This window comes from Malaya genurostris, chromosome 3, assembly GCF_030247185.1.
Source record: "Malaya genurostris strain Urasoe2022 chromosome 3, Malgen_1.1, whole genome shotgun sequence".
Lineage (NCBI taxonomy): Eukaryota > Metazoa > Arthropoda > Insecta > Diptera > Culicidae > Malaya > Malaya genurostris.
The window spans coordinates 184695672-184710726 of record NC_080572.1 but is presented as its reverse complement, the minus strand read 5'-3'; the positions used below and the strand labels follow the sequence as shown (position 1 = coordinate 184710726).

Genomic DNA, 15055 nt, shown 5'->3' with positions numbered 1-15055 from the left:
TAACAATCGTTAGAGAATAAATTATTGTTAAAAAATTGTTTTAAACTCAATCGTTCAAGCCACTTTAATAAACTGGTTGCACTCCCTTTATAAATACATAGATCTACACTCAAATAAAAATCCACGTTCGATTCACTTGAAAAATCACGTAAACTGGTTTCAAATGTCAAATTGAATGGTTTACGTGACGAAATTGAATGTTATACGAACATCCCCTAAAATGAATAGAGTCATCACATAAGATTTACGTGAATTGACCAAACGTCAAACAATCTACGTGAATTTCCAGTGTGAAAAACTGGATTTTGAAAATGGCGAACAGTGGCTCTCAAAGTGTGAGTAGTGTAAATATTTGCGAGAAATGTCATTTAATTACAATTTTTTACTACATCGACCGGGCCATTCCAGTTTGAAGGTTTACATGTGTTCGACTGAACCGAGTGTCTGCGTGAGTCCACCGAAAAACGAGTTCAGAATAGGTATGAAGCTGGAGACACTGGACCCATGTAATGCGAACTCAACCTGCATCGGTAGTGTTGTGGGAGTTCTCGGATCTCGACTTCAGCTTCGGTTGGATGACAGTGACAACAAAAAGATTTCTGGAGGCTTGTCGATTCGAGATCCAACGGCGTTATTAGTTGTTTTTTTTTTCAGCCGTTAAAATTCTATGCTAATTTTCTGAAATAAATGTTTTATTTTTCATGGCAATTTTAATTTCCTAGTAAAATATAAAATCTGAAATCTCTCTTTTGACTTCAACCAGTATATAAAATAGTAATTCTCTGGTATCTTTTATATGAACTGATAGGTAAATGTGATATGAGCATTACATTATATTTTACTTATGAAACACGTAGCTTTTACTGGATTAAGCATTAAACAGTTTTTAAACACCAGTCCATTGAAACCTACGTGAAAAGTAGGGTGGAAAATATTCACATAACTTTTCACGTAACTATAACATGATTATTATTTTGAGTGTATGATACACGTACACTAAAAAAATCCATATCTTATGTGAAAAAACTTTGTAATTGGAGTTTACGTGATCTTCTTAATAACCATCGGATCATAATTGAATATGAAATGAACCATATGTCAAAATTATTGCTGTCACATATTTTTTATGTGTCACGTACTTATTTGAATTTATTTTGTCAACCATATGTTCATTTTGTGCTCGCATTATGGCGTCTGTTGAAAAACCTTAATCAATAATTGCTCATTAGTTTTATCGAAAGTTATAAAGTCTAGCTAATTTCTGTTATACTTTCAGGTCTAATATTAGTACCAAGCAGAAGTAAAATTTATAAGCAAATGTACCATTTATTGAGTTTACGCAATGACTCTATGGAACCAACTCTCAAAAACTAAAACTTTTTTGCATGACAAATCAGAATTACGTGAGATCTGTGCACCAAAAATACGAAATTGAAACACAATTCAATTTTTCTTTTCTACAGTTCAAAAGACAAATACCCTAGATTGTGTTTCAGCACATCAATCTTCTAAGAAAACTGTACATCGAAAATTGTCGTCAATCACAATACATGCATCTCAACCCGTAGAATGAATTAATTAGTTTTTAATACCTATATATTCGTTATAAAGATGTTCAATATAGAAATTAGTAACAATTACATGAAAATAATTTGAGTATTACGTAAAACTCTGGTAAAAATTAAGTTCAGATGAAAGTAATTTTACAGTACAATTTGAATGAACTTCGTGTAAATTTCACAAAGTCACGTAGGGATTACGTCATTCAAATGTGGACTAAGAGTTCATGAGTTCATTCTCGGCCACCTATACTTCACATAAGTATTACAAGAACAGTTATATGGCTACAAATCACATACCGTTTCACGTAGTATTGAAGTGAGGATTTTTCTGAGTGTACCAAATAAAATATGCGTAATACACAAATTACCAACACAAGTAAACTTTGTTTACATATGATTCTTAAAATCTCAGTCCTACGTACTGTAAAGCTGATATAAAACCACAATACGCGACATTCATTATTCAGCTGTAATAGTGCAAAGGTTGATTGTTTGATTTCTGCACTAGTAATGTTATTATAAAACACAATGTAATATTAAAATTGAAACACCGACAACAGCTTTGCTAATGCTATTAAGGATCAAGAGTAAACCAAGTTAACTTGTGTTGGTAATTTGTGTATTACGTACATTTTATTTGGTACGTATGTCATAGATCTATGTGTATTCATATATGCAGTGTAACCAGTTTATCAAAGTGGCTTGCACAATTGAATTTCAAACAATTTTTTTAACAATAATTTATTCTCAAATGAATGTTAAGCCTGACTTTTAGGATGAAATATCAGTTTTGATCAATTTTTCACCAACGTTTGATGGAAAATTGCTTACATTTTATGAGTGTAGATTTTATTTCCCTGATAAAAAAGATAGCAACACTGCTTCAATGCATTTGTATTAGATTGCGCTACACAAAATGAAACTTCTGTTATAAAAGCAGTTTTCTGGAAAAAAAATAAATAGTTTTACGACAACATTCCTTATCCATTGCTTTTCGCGTTTTAAATTTTCCTATTTTGCGGGTTTACTTATAGAAGGTACGTAAATCTTTATATCGCAATAATTTCTGCAAGAGGAAATCCGTATAGGAATGTGTGTGTTGCTAATCAAATGTGTAATCTGAAACAGAAATAATTTTTCTTAAGCAGTTTTAAGGAAAACGGCCCAATTCAAAGTTTGACGGATGGAAAGTTATTTAGGTTTTATTTTGCACTGAAAACAAAATGGTAACAAGCAGTGCGGTAAAATTACATTTTCTATCGAATAATATAAGATGAAAATGAAATTCGTGGCCACTGACCGTCAGCATATCCCTACTAATTCATTTGACTTTTGCTGCCATTTTCAAGTGAAGCTCCCAGAATTCATCGTCAGTTGCATAATCGTACCTAGTCATTCGAAGTTTTGCTTGCTCAGTTTCAAGTGTCAAGTAGTCTAGCTGCTTCATTGTCTTCGCTCTTGGTAGTAAGCAAGTTCGAATGAATAGAATTGTAAATGGAGTTAAGTACTAACAATGAAAACTGAAGGAGGAAACAATTAATTTATGTGTATTCTGTAATTGATATTTCAGCTATCTGGTTCATCTTTCATAAATTATCTTGAACCAATTCTAATGTTTACATAAACCTCATTTCAAGGCCGTTCTCACACTATTTAAAGAGATATTTTGTTACTTCAAGAGATCAACTGACGGTGGTTAAATTGACCTTTCATTTAAAGAGAATCGATTGAAGAACTGAATGCTGCCGGTTCGGTACGTCAGCAAACGTTGTGTGTGTGTCAGAGTGTTTACTGCAGTAGAGAGATCGTCAGTGTATTTCACATTCGGTTTCAATTGAATTGAATGAAGTTTTACAGTACTGGTAACAAGTGGTATAATAATTGCAATGCAGAAAACGTATGAAGAATTGCGAGAAAAACTTACTTCATTTGACAACATATTGAAACTTTTTATTGAGGTATTTTCTTTGACTGAAAGTATAAAAAGAAATTACACAGAAGTAATTTTCAGTAAAGCTCAAAAATAGAACTGTCAAAAGTAACCATGCTCTCGAGGGATTATTTCTAACGACACAATAATAACTCGACTGTTAAATTTTAACTAAATGTAAAAATAATCCGCGAAATGGTTTACAGCCTAAGTGTTAAAGATTGATTTTCATAAACAATTTGTTTTTTGACTGATTTTCATTTTCAGTGATTTTCTCATCAGTTCTCTAGATATTGTATTATTTTTCATTACATAGGGTAACGGCTTCCTATTTCATCTGAGCTTCTATTTCCATCTCATCCCTTCACCTCATTACTTTGAACTAGAATAGTATCTTACAACGTACCTGAACCAAACTGTGAAATGTGTTACAATCAGTGTTGGTGATTGCCGAAAATTTGACAGAAGCTGCTATATTGCTATCTATATTGTATACAACATTTTCAATCCGGTAGAAGATGCTACAAGAACTCGAGTCTCTCAATGCATGAATCGCTCCACTTCATACTCTGAGTATTTCACGGCTCCTAAAAAATTACAGTCTGGTAACGAACGGTGCTGTGTGGAATTTCCCAAGAGAGAATCGCAAGTTGACAATTATCGCAGAAAATCGAATCGATAATTCAACTTGATGATTCTCATACTAGGTTGCAATATTTCAAAACCCTTGTGTGGAGCATTCACATACATTTTCATAGACACAACTTATACAAATGTTATATGCACATAGTTAGAATAAGCGGCAATAGTAAAATGATTCTATCGCAATTATCCACTGCCCATACAGAATCGGATCGCGAAACGAGAATAAGCGACCGTTTGTTGCTTCAGAGAGAATCCCCACAGCAGCGAGCTAACCTTTGATTCTCAGAAATGTCATCGAGAGAAATTCGCTCTCGCACTGGTGTCTATTCTATGTTAAATGAGCCTTACCGGGTTTTTGTTGTTGCGATGATATCCGTGTCTCTTTGATGACACTAATTCAATCGTGTGAAGAGTTGCTGGTGAGTGTTTTTTGATACGATAAAAGCCATCCTTGGTTACAATGATTATTGAAGCTATTGTCACATTTTCCTTTTGAAAAAAAAAATGGTTTTAAGTTCTTCGATGATCGTTTTTTTTTTCATTTAAAACAAACTCACTTTTCAATTTTAGACACATTTTCTTCTCAAGATTTACAGTTCGTCAAGTTTCTGGATATCTACTAATCGATTCGTCTCAAAACATGATCACTATTTCGCACAATAACCCTACTATTGCATGCTGGATGATTTCTTAATTAGTAATGTTAACATGCCACTTGTTTAATTAACGAATTAAAACTTCAAAAATTACCCGACAAGCAATAAAGTCTTCAAGAATATGAGATGAAAATTTTTCACTTAGTTCACTTGATTACGCTTTGTTTTCATCTCATTTGGTTTCGCAAAGTTGCCAAGTTATCTCATAATGTTACAAAATAAAATTGTTTTTCTTCATATTATCATCAACAAGTATTTTTTTTGGTATCCGTGATATTAGTTTAATTATATTATTGATATGAATATTTCAATAAAACTGTTTCGGTTTCGAATTTTACCAGAAAGAGCGTGTTGAATACTAATCAAATAAAGATTGTGACAAATCTAGTGGCACTGGTTTCTTTCCGCTATATATCAACATAATGCTGTTAATGTAGTTATTTTGTTTTTAGAAGGGCTAATACCTTAATAGTAACAATTCTTGTTTTGTTTTTTTTTAAAGTTCACCAATTTTACTTTACAGTAAAATATTAAATTTAAAAAGAAAGGTATCGAAAAAGATCCAAAAATTTTTAAACGTCGAAATGATTCCAAGCTGGTTCTAAAAATATCGTGTATTTTCTCATAGTTGGTATTAGGCCTTTTATAAGAAGAATTCTGATATGTTGACCCTGAGAGTGTAGTAGTGCAATATTTTGTTTTGATTGCTATCGCCATTGTTAATTTATAGGATGAATAAAGGACCAACGATAGGATGAATAAAAATCCATTGAGATGAAATTATGAGCAGAGTAGTGAACATATAAGAAGTGCTTTTAAAGGGTTTTTGAATACTAGTTTGATTTCCAATACATGTAAAACAATTCCCAATGTGGAGTAAGGCGAATTAAGCAGAAATATGAAATCACTATCGCGATTGTGGTGGCTAAATCTGGTTTTTAAGGTAACGTCCCTACCAATGAGATGCAATAGGGACCCGTTACTCTATATGCCTTCAACAATTGGCACGATGCGGCTCGACAGTATACAAAATGCGCTTACATTTTTCGCGCTAAATTGAAAAACTTTTAAAATTCCGAGTGGGTACAACTACCCAGCTATCCATATTATCTGCCGGGCCAAGGCAGCTTAGCAACACTCAAAATAATAATCATGTTATAGTTACGTGAAAAGTTATGTGAATATTTCCCACCCTTCTTTTCGCGTAGGTTTTAATGGACTGGCATTTAAAAACTGTTTAATGCATAATCCAGTAAAAGCTACGTGTTTCATAGGTAAAATATAATGTGCTGCTCATATCACATTTACCTATCAGTTCATAACAAATTTAGACACCAGAGAAATACTATTTTATATACTGGTTGAAGTCAAAAGAGAGATTTCAGATTTTTATATAAATCTAGGAAATGAAAATTGTCATGAAAAATGAAACATTTATTTCAGAAAATTAGCAAAGAATCTTAACGGCTGAAAATAAAAAGCAACTAATAACGTCGTGGGATCTCGAATCGACAAGCCTCCAGAAATCATTTTGTTGTCACTGCCATCCAACCGAAGCTGAAGTCGAGATCCGAGAACTCCCACAACACTACCGATGCAGGTTGAGTTCGCATTACATGGGTCCAGTGTCTCTAGCTTCATACCGATTCTGAGCTCGGTTTTTGGTGGACCAACGGCCTGTTTGAAGCATTCGACAGGAGCGGGCACACTTCCGGACTCACGCAGGCACGCGGTCCAGTCGAACACATGGAAACTTTCATACTGGAATGGTCCGGTCGATGTAGTAAAAAATTGTAATTAGATAACATTTCTCGCTAATATTTACACTACTCACACTTTGAGGGCCACTGTTTGCCATTTTCAAAATCGACCTTTTCACACTGGAAATTCACGTAGATTGTTTGACGTTTAGTCAATTCACTTAAATCTTATGTGATGATTCTATTCATTTTCGGGGATGTTCGTGTAACATTCAATTTCGTCACGTAAAACATTCAATTTGACATTTGAAACCAGTTTACGTGATTTTCCAAGTGAATCGAACGTGAATTTTTATTTGAGTGAAGGCAAAATTTATAAAAATCAAAGCATACTCTGCTGTGATAAATTCGATTAGCGCCTTTTGGTTTTCGAAAAACGATCTAGTTTTCGAGTGATTGATTAAAAGCGCGCCACGTGCAATTAACTTTCACCTTAATCAGATTTGTTTTTTTTTAATAAAGTGTAATTCATGAAAATCACATACGAACCATTCACTGACTCGCATATCCACATCCTACCAGAAGGATTCATCACATCATACAGAAACAAGAAACGTGATTGCAAGAGAAAGCACGCAAAAACCATCAACACAATCACTTTAACCCGACGGAGCATAAACATATTCAATGTGCAAACGAGCTTTCCCACGTCATTTCTGTTTTCATATATAGTAGCAGCAATCCTGAGTACAAGCATTATAGAGCACTTATCCTTCACCCTAGCGAATCGTCCCAGCGAAACACGAATGTGGCGAAGGGCAACCGCGTGTGGATGCGGGATTGAATTTCGTGTTGTTGCTGCTTACTTCTACTAGAAATTATATCTTCATTATATTCACGAAACTAAATTTAAACTCTATTTTCTATTTTCATCCCTGAAATGCTTCCGTGCTGCTTGGTCACTTATCTGGTGGCCACCAACCTCACTGGTGACTAACATGATCAAAACGCTACTACTAACCGCCAATGTCATCCTGTTTAACCTCATGATGTGCAACTTTGAACCTAACACCAGCGCTTTCGCATGCACCATCAGCTTTTCCGACGGCTCTGGCTGAGTCTTTTTCATCGTCTGATCCGATTACAACACCACGGAGTTCGTCATCATCATCATCATCGCCGTTAACCATTCACCCGACTACTACTATTGAAATAATCGCAACAGGTGAGTGAATATTTTTATCGAAGTCCTGTCGGTAGGTACTTAAGATTTGAAGTCAGGCTTAAGTTTGTTTTTATTTAATGTGGGCCGATCCCGGCGGTACTGCAATACCGGGCCAACCCGCGGCGGAAGTGGAGCAAGCCCCTAACCGTTCCGCCCTTTTACAAAAATCAGTTTAACATTTGTTGTCTCCCTATGGGAGATCTATCAGATGTTAAGCTGATAAGAACAGATACTACACTTTGATCTTAGCCTTTAGGCCGAGAAGCGATAGCATGCGTTGGGTTCTGCACCGGCATGACTTCGACATAACTATGTTGGTAAGCGATTGACAAACGAGGTACGGATGGCTAAAGGCTATAGCAGGAACAGACACAAGAGAATAGAGAATGCGATTGTCATTTCGGCAAATGCTTTTCCTTTGAAGTGCACCTGGACTTGCGATTGAACTACCGGTTGAATGATGTTTAAACTAAATGTTATTGCTAATACTATTGAATATACAAGCAATCATTCCTTAATCTCTGTTTTAAAATTAAAGCACTGCTAGTTCTCAGTTATTACTAATTCTGGTAGTTCAGAGTCGCCTTTAGTTATGCTATTCAAATGAGGGAGCATCCATAAATAATTCAACTAGGTAAAAATCCATTCTGAAATAAAATAAAATATTGCTCCCAACAAGCAGTACATTACTGCGATAAATAAATCGTTTGACAAGACCGAAATTACACGTAGGTTATGGATACGCCACAGAACGGTACAAAAGTCATCGCTTGGTGATCCCGCAGTCAGGCAACATTCGCCTTTTACTTTGCACGCTTGTGTGACGGTTTTGTATTCGTTCCTTCCTCTTTGCCTTTTTCGTTGAGATCCAACCAACACAAACACTGCCTTGGGTATAGGTTTTTGACAAACGCACATGGTTGCTAGGCGGGTAAGATGTTATTCAGACGAACACGTGCTTCTATTTGTCATTGTCATGTCTAGGGTGACGCACTTATTTCTGTTTAAGTAAGAAAACAGCAAATCAAAACAAGTATGTTATTAGATTGACTGTGAATTTACTATTTTCGAGGTTAATGATGATTGAATGTCTAACGACAGGACGGCTCTTTTGAGGCACTGTGATTTAAATAACTATTTTAGCAAATTATCAAAATTTAATATTTATATTTTATTCGCAAACTTTCTCATATAAAAAGTTTATACAGTCATTGTGCAAAGACATAATATTATCAAGACATCCAGCTCTCACATTTCACGAACAAATCGTAAGCGACATACTTTTGGCGAGCACGGCGTCCTCAGACGACCCGTAAAAAAATAAACCCTTGATTTTACAGCATAAACAATTGATTCACAATTAGATCTATGGTTCACAGTACCTTTTATTGTATCTTGACAAGATTTTTGCCTTTCTCATATAGAAAGGTTATGCAATCACTGTGAAAACCGACTTTTGAACCAAGGCCCGGAGGGCCGAGTGTCATATACCATTCGATTCAGTTCGTCGAATATGCAAAATGTCTGTGTGTGCGTGTGTGTGTATGTAACGTTTTTTGCACTAACTTTTCTCGGAGATGGCTGAACCGATTTCAACATACTTAGATTAAAATGAAAGTTCTTGAGGTCCCATACAAGATTCCTGAATATTATTTGGATCCGGCTTTCGGTTTGGGAGTTATGGGGTAAAATGTGCAAAAAAAGAAAATATATGTTCTAACTTTTCTCATAGATGGCGCGACCGATTTTCACAAACTTAGGTTCAAATGAAATGTCCTGTGGTCCCATGCGTAATTCCTGAATTTCATGCCGATTCGACTTCTGGATCCGGAAATATAGGGTAAAGTGTGTTCAAAATTGTATACCATCACTGAAAATGGGGAAAAACCTTAAAAAGTTTCCTAAATCGACCTCAAATCTTTTCAAATTGATAGTTTTTTATCAGTAGACGGTTAAACAAACCAATTTCTGTTATTCTTTTAAGAATCGAAGAAAATTATTTTGAAGAATACCACAGTATTATATATCATGATGATATGATTGATATGAGAAAGGCATCATTACACCACTAGGTGGATTAAAACAGGATTTTTTTTCATTACCAACGAAACAATATATTTTCTACGGTTCTACAATTGAATTTATTGTACACGTGGTGTTTCAAACAATATGCAAACTGTACATTTGATTGTTTTCCAAGGAAACATGTATGCGAAAATTTTATGATTTGAATTGTTACGATACTTAACAACCTATATATTATTTTGTAAAAAGCATGTTCACAATTATTTAAATACTGTATAACAATACATTAAAATATTTTTGAATGGTCAAACCAAAATTGTGGAAGGTTTTTATAACAGCAAATCGTATTGTTTTTCTACAATATTTTTTATTCGGGGAGTCCGCATCGACTCTCGTACATACAAGTAAGCGAGAGGAATGTCAAATTTGTGTCCGTCAAAAATACCAGCACCAGAGATGCCAGGTCTGCAGATTTGTCTTTAAATCTGCAGATTTGGGGTATAGTGCTGCAGGCATTTTTTGTTGTGCAGACTTTTGCAGACTTTTGAAATTCTCGCAGACTTTTGAAATTGTCGCAGACTTTCGTCTATATTTACAGACTTTCGTCTATATTTACAGACTTTTGAAATTTCCGCGACCTTTTTTTTTTTTTTTTTTTGCTCGCCAATCAGTTTTGCGTGTCATACTTTATACAGAAATTGCTGCCAGCAAGACATACTTACTGACTGCAGATTTTTTTTTCAGATTTACAGACCCTGTCTGCAGATATTTGAAATTTTTACCTGGCATCTCTGACCAGCACTCTCAAGTAACATTTTTAATATTAATAAATATACTTGTAGCTGTCTTCAATGATATATAATACATCTTGCACTGAAACGGAAATCTCCACGAAAACCTAATGAAAACCACTATAAGAGCATATTCCGGCCAAGTGGATCATTCTTCATTTGATTTATAAAGCAAAGTGAAGAATCAGCATGACCCTGCGTTAAACTTCCATATTCAAGAAAACCAGCTTCACGATCAGCATTGAATTTATTCGGAATTTCCCAACGAATAATCTGTCTTTTCGATAATATTTTTCTTGAATATGTGTTTGTCATGTCAGTTTTGAATGTAATCAGTTAGAATTTCTTAGATTTTAATAACGAGTTTGAGGCTTTTTCCGAGCATGAAAACTTTAAACACTTTTATTTTTATCGTGAATGTATAGATTAAAATAAGAGTTATAACTAATCGCCTTGAAATAAATACGCCTTGTGAAAGTCTCCATGATTTATGAAAATTATTTTTATGTGATTCATCGTCATTTTTGTATAAATTTATTTCGTTGCGTCAAAACTTGTGCATACTGAAAATGAATAATAAAAGTCCATCATATTTCCTCGTTTTTGAATTTCGTAGGTTATTTGATGTCAATAAATGCTACGGTATAGAACATCAATATGGCCACTGTGTAATTTTTCTTAATGCAAATTAACTTAACCTAATAAGCAATGAATTTATTAGCCCTTAACAAATGTGCCATAACCCTCTCAGCAAGCGATTCTATTTTGTTGGTCGTTGAGCTCTTGTTGAACGACATATTGCACGAAATATTCAGTTTGCTGGGTCGGTTTGTTATTTTTTCTTTTGCAAAATTATTGTCAAAATTAGGTGTTACCTTCATACAGAAAAAAAATTGTTGTTATTCTACGTGAAGTAAAAAAATTGCACAGGTATGTAGTGTTAGTTCAAAATAAAATAAGTGGAAAAAACTTCAGATATTCTCCAGTAAAACTAGTCCAACGGGGCCCCAACTTCTTATATTAAAAATGACCCAACAATGGACCTCTGTCTGCTGGGTTTGTTGAACGAAAAAATGGCATTCGGTTCTACGGTCTGTTTCAAAATCGAAGGTCCCGTGTTGGCCTCCCATCGAACGATTGATTGGACGTTCATTGGACCAATGATTCAACGTATTCTAATTCGTTGTCATCCAATGAACACGTCTCTACACAAAAATAGATTTATGAAAGAATGGAACTGATAATAATGTGTTAGAGAGAATGCTTGAAAGCAATATTAGGGGGTATACATGGTTTTACTCTAGTACAAGTTATTTTATGTTTAGTCTAGTTATTAGTCTGGGTAAAGAGTTTTATGGAAACTTTAAAAACTATTACATTACTTAAGTAAAGATGCATTTATTATAGTTATAACACTGGTAGTGATTGCAAAATCAATTACAAAACTTTATAAATTACAATCAGAACCATAAGGCATTCGAATTGTTACTTAGACTACGCACTCATATAATTGACCTGATATGGTCAATATGATGTAACTGAACTAAAAATTGATAGAGGTGACAGGTTGTGCACCATTCGCATCTGTACATAATCTACGGCTTTTTCCTCTAAAATGTTCTGTATTTCAATTTTTACTATATATTCATATTGAAATGTACTGCATTTTTTCATATAAAAAGTCGGTTTAGCCATCTTCAATGAAAATTAAGCGGAGAGATACATTTTTGATGGTATATAATTTATAAAAATCGAAAAAGAAATATATGAGAAATCGATGTGAGTTCCGTTTTGGAATGTTTGAACACTATTTGCAGTACTTCTGAAAACGGAAACTGGAATAGCCAAAGTTGGTTCATTTGGCCATCGATTGATATAACCTACAAAGTGGAACAGTCTTTAGGATAGTCTCGAAGTGTTTTTACGTTTTCTTTGCAACGTCACTTCATATGACGGTTTGAAATGTTTAACTTTTATCACCCTATAATAACTAGAAGACTTTTTGATTGAATCTAAGTACACAGAAATCATAATGAGTCACATTTTAGAGGTTATGTTTACTGTTCCTGCTACTTCCGGAATCGGTATAACTGAATTGAGTTTATTAGGCCATCAACTACAGAGTTCTACAAAATTGGGAAAATTGTTTTAGGGAATAGCCTTATTCTTGCTTAGGACACATAGCCGATTTTAATTTTCTTTGCGCTCGTTTTCGACTAGTCAGTGCATATCAGTTTAGCAAGTTAACTGGTATGTCATCTAGCAGTTCAACACAAACGGCTAGGCAGGCGTAAAAGGTTTGTCCCGAAGTGAAATGTCCTTACTGGTGTGCCGAATGGAAACGTTTTTTTTTTCGACTATTACTGTGCGAGACCCCATCTAAAACGTTCGTTTAGCCAGTAAGAACAACTTAGGTACTTGGGTGCAAAACCAAAAAGTGCTCTGTAAATAGTAGAAACTTTTTGTCTGCTTAGTTATTTACGTTTAACTGCTAGGAGGCATAACAATTCAACATAAACTGTTATGCATTGACGAGTTGAAAACGAAACGCAAAATATATAGAAATTTAAAAAAATTTTCAAAGCATTCGCTTCTTTTTGAATGGTTCCATATGACAAAACGCTATTGAAATTGAATTTTTTACACTAATCATCGAGTTTTGTAACCGAAAATCAGATCGCATATAAATTTCAGAAATTGTATGTAGCATTCAAAGCGTTTTCATTTGAATCTGAGATTATGAGAATCTCTGAAAAATCGAGTGCATATTTTTCTCTAAATTTGTACATATAACCTTATAATTCCGGAACCGAAAGTAGGATCCGGATGAAAATTAAAAAAAATGTTGGGACCTTAAGACCTTCTATTTGAACCTAAATTTGTGACAATCAGTTCTTGAGATCAGTCAATCGAGAGCTTTTTGCCTTTCTCATATAGAAAGGTTATGCAATCACTGTGAAAACCGACTTTTGAACCGAGGCCCGGAGGGCCGAGTGTCATATACCATTCGACTCAGTTCGTCGAGTACGCAAAATGTCTGTATGTGTGTATGTGTGTGTATGCGTGTGTGTATGTGTGTGTGTATGTGCGTATGTGTATATGTAACGTTTTTTTGCACTAACTTTTCTCGGAGATGGCTGAACCAATTTTCACAAACTTAAATTCAAATGAAAGGTCTTGTGGTCCCATACAAAATTCCTGAATATTATATGGATCCGACTTCCGGTTCCGGAATTATAAGGTAAAATGTGCAAAAAATTGTGAAAATAAGTGCACTAACTTTTCTCAGAGATGGCTAAACCGATTTTCACAAACTTAGATTCAAATGAAAGGTCTTGAGGTTCCATATAAAATTCCTGAATATTATTTGGATCCGACTTCCGGTTCGAGAGTTATGGGGTAAAATGTGCAAAAAAAATAAAATATGTGTTTTAACTTTTCTCATAGATGGCGCGACCGATTTTCACAAACTTAGATTCAAATGAAAGGTCCTGTGGTTCGATACGTTATTCCTGAATTTCATGCGGATCCGACTTCCGGATCCGGAAATATAGGGTAAAGTGTGTTAAAAATTGTACACCATCACTGAAAATGGGGAAAAACCTTAAATTTTTTTTAAATCGACCTCAAAACTTTTCCAATTTGATGGTTTTTATCAGTAGACGGTCAAACAAACCGATTTCGGTTATTCTTTTAAGAATCGAAGAAAAAATTTTTTTTCGCCTTTTTTGGTTATGCAATCACTGTGAAAACCGACGTTTGAACCGAGGCCCGAAGGGCCGAGTGTCATATACCATTCGACTCAGTTCGTTGAGTACGCAAAATGTCTGTGTGTGTATGTGTGTGTGTGTGTGTATGTGCGTATGTGTGTATGTAACGTTTTTTGCACTAACTTTATGGGGTAAAATGTGCAAAAAAATGAAAATATGTGTTCTAACTTTTCTCATAGATGGCGCGACCGATTTTCACAAACTTAGGTTCAAATGAAAGTTCCCGTGGTCCCATACGTAATTCCTGAATTTTATCCGGATCCGACTTCCGGATCCGGAAATATAGGGTAAAGTGTGTTAAAAATTTTATACCATCACTGAAAAGAGCGAAAAACCGTAAAAAGTTTTCTAAATCGACCTCAAATCTTTTCCAAATGATAGTTTTTATCAGTAGACGGTCAAACAAATCTATTTCGATTAATCTTTTAAGAATCGAAGAAAAATAATTTTGAAGAATACCACAGTTTTATATAGGTATGATAGTATGATTGATATGAGAAAGGCATCATTACACCACTAGGTGGATTAAAACAGGTTTTTCTATTTTGTTCAAACCACTGTTCCGGAACCAGAAGTGAAATCCGGAATGAATGTTTAATTTTCCTCGTCTATCTAATAGAAATTTTTATTCCCACTCAAAATTGAGAACTTAGTCTTACTGGACATATAAATCGTAATAAAATGCCTGGATTGGCCGAATATTTATTTAATTATCATTTTTGTTAGCTAACCATGTCTTTACTAACGTGGT

The 15055-nt window shown here is 34.5% G+C and overlaps 1 protein-coding gene and 1 non-coding gene across 5 annotated transcripts in view; one reads left to right on the top strand and one right to left on the bottom strand.

The window, feature by feature from the left end:
• LOC131436539 (peroxidasin) overlaps nucleotides 1-15055 on the top strand; it is a 416998-nt gene that overhangs the window by 257862 nt on the left and 144081 nt on the right. For 3 of the 4 annotated variants that reach the window (XM_058605296.1, XM_058605295.1, XM_058605294.1), the window contains one exon: nucleotides 7569-7718. The exons of the other annotated variant lie outside the window; for it this stretch is intronic. In XM_058605296.1, the coding sequence (XP_058461279.1) occupies nucleotides 7569-7718 (150 nt within the window). The remainder of the gene's footprint in view (nucleotides 1-7568; nucleotides 7719-15055) is intronic. 4 annotated transcript variants of the gene reach the window in all.
• Nucleotides 7793-7987, bottom strand: LOC131439682 (U2 spliceosomal RNA). The gene has a single exon (XR_009231165.1). It is a non-coding gene; the product is annotated as a U2 spliceosomal RNA (small nuclear RNA).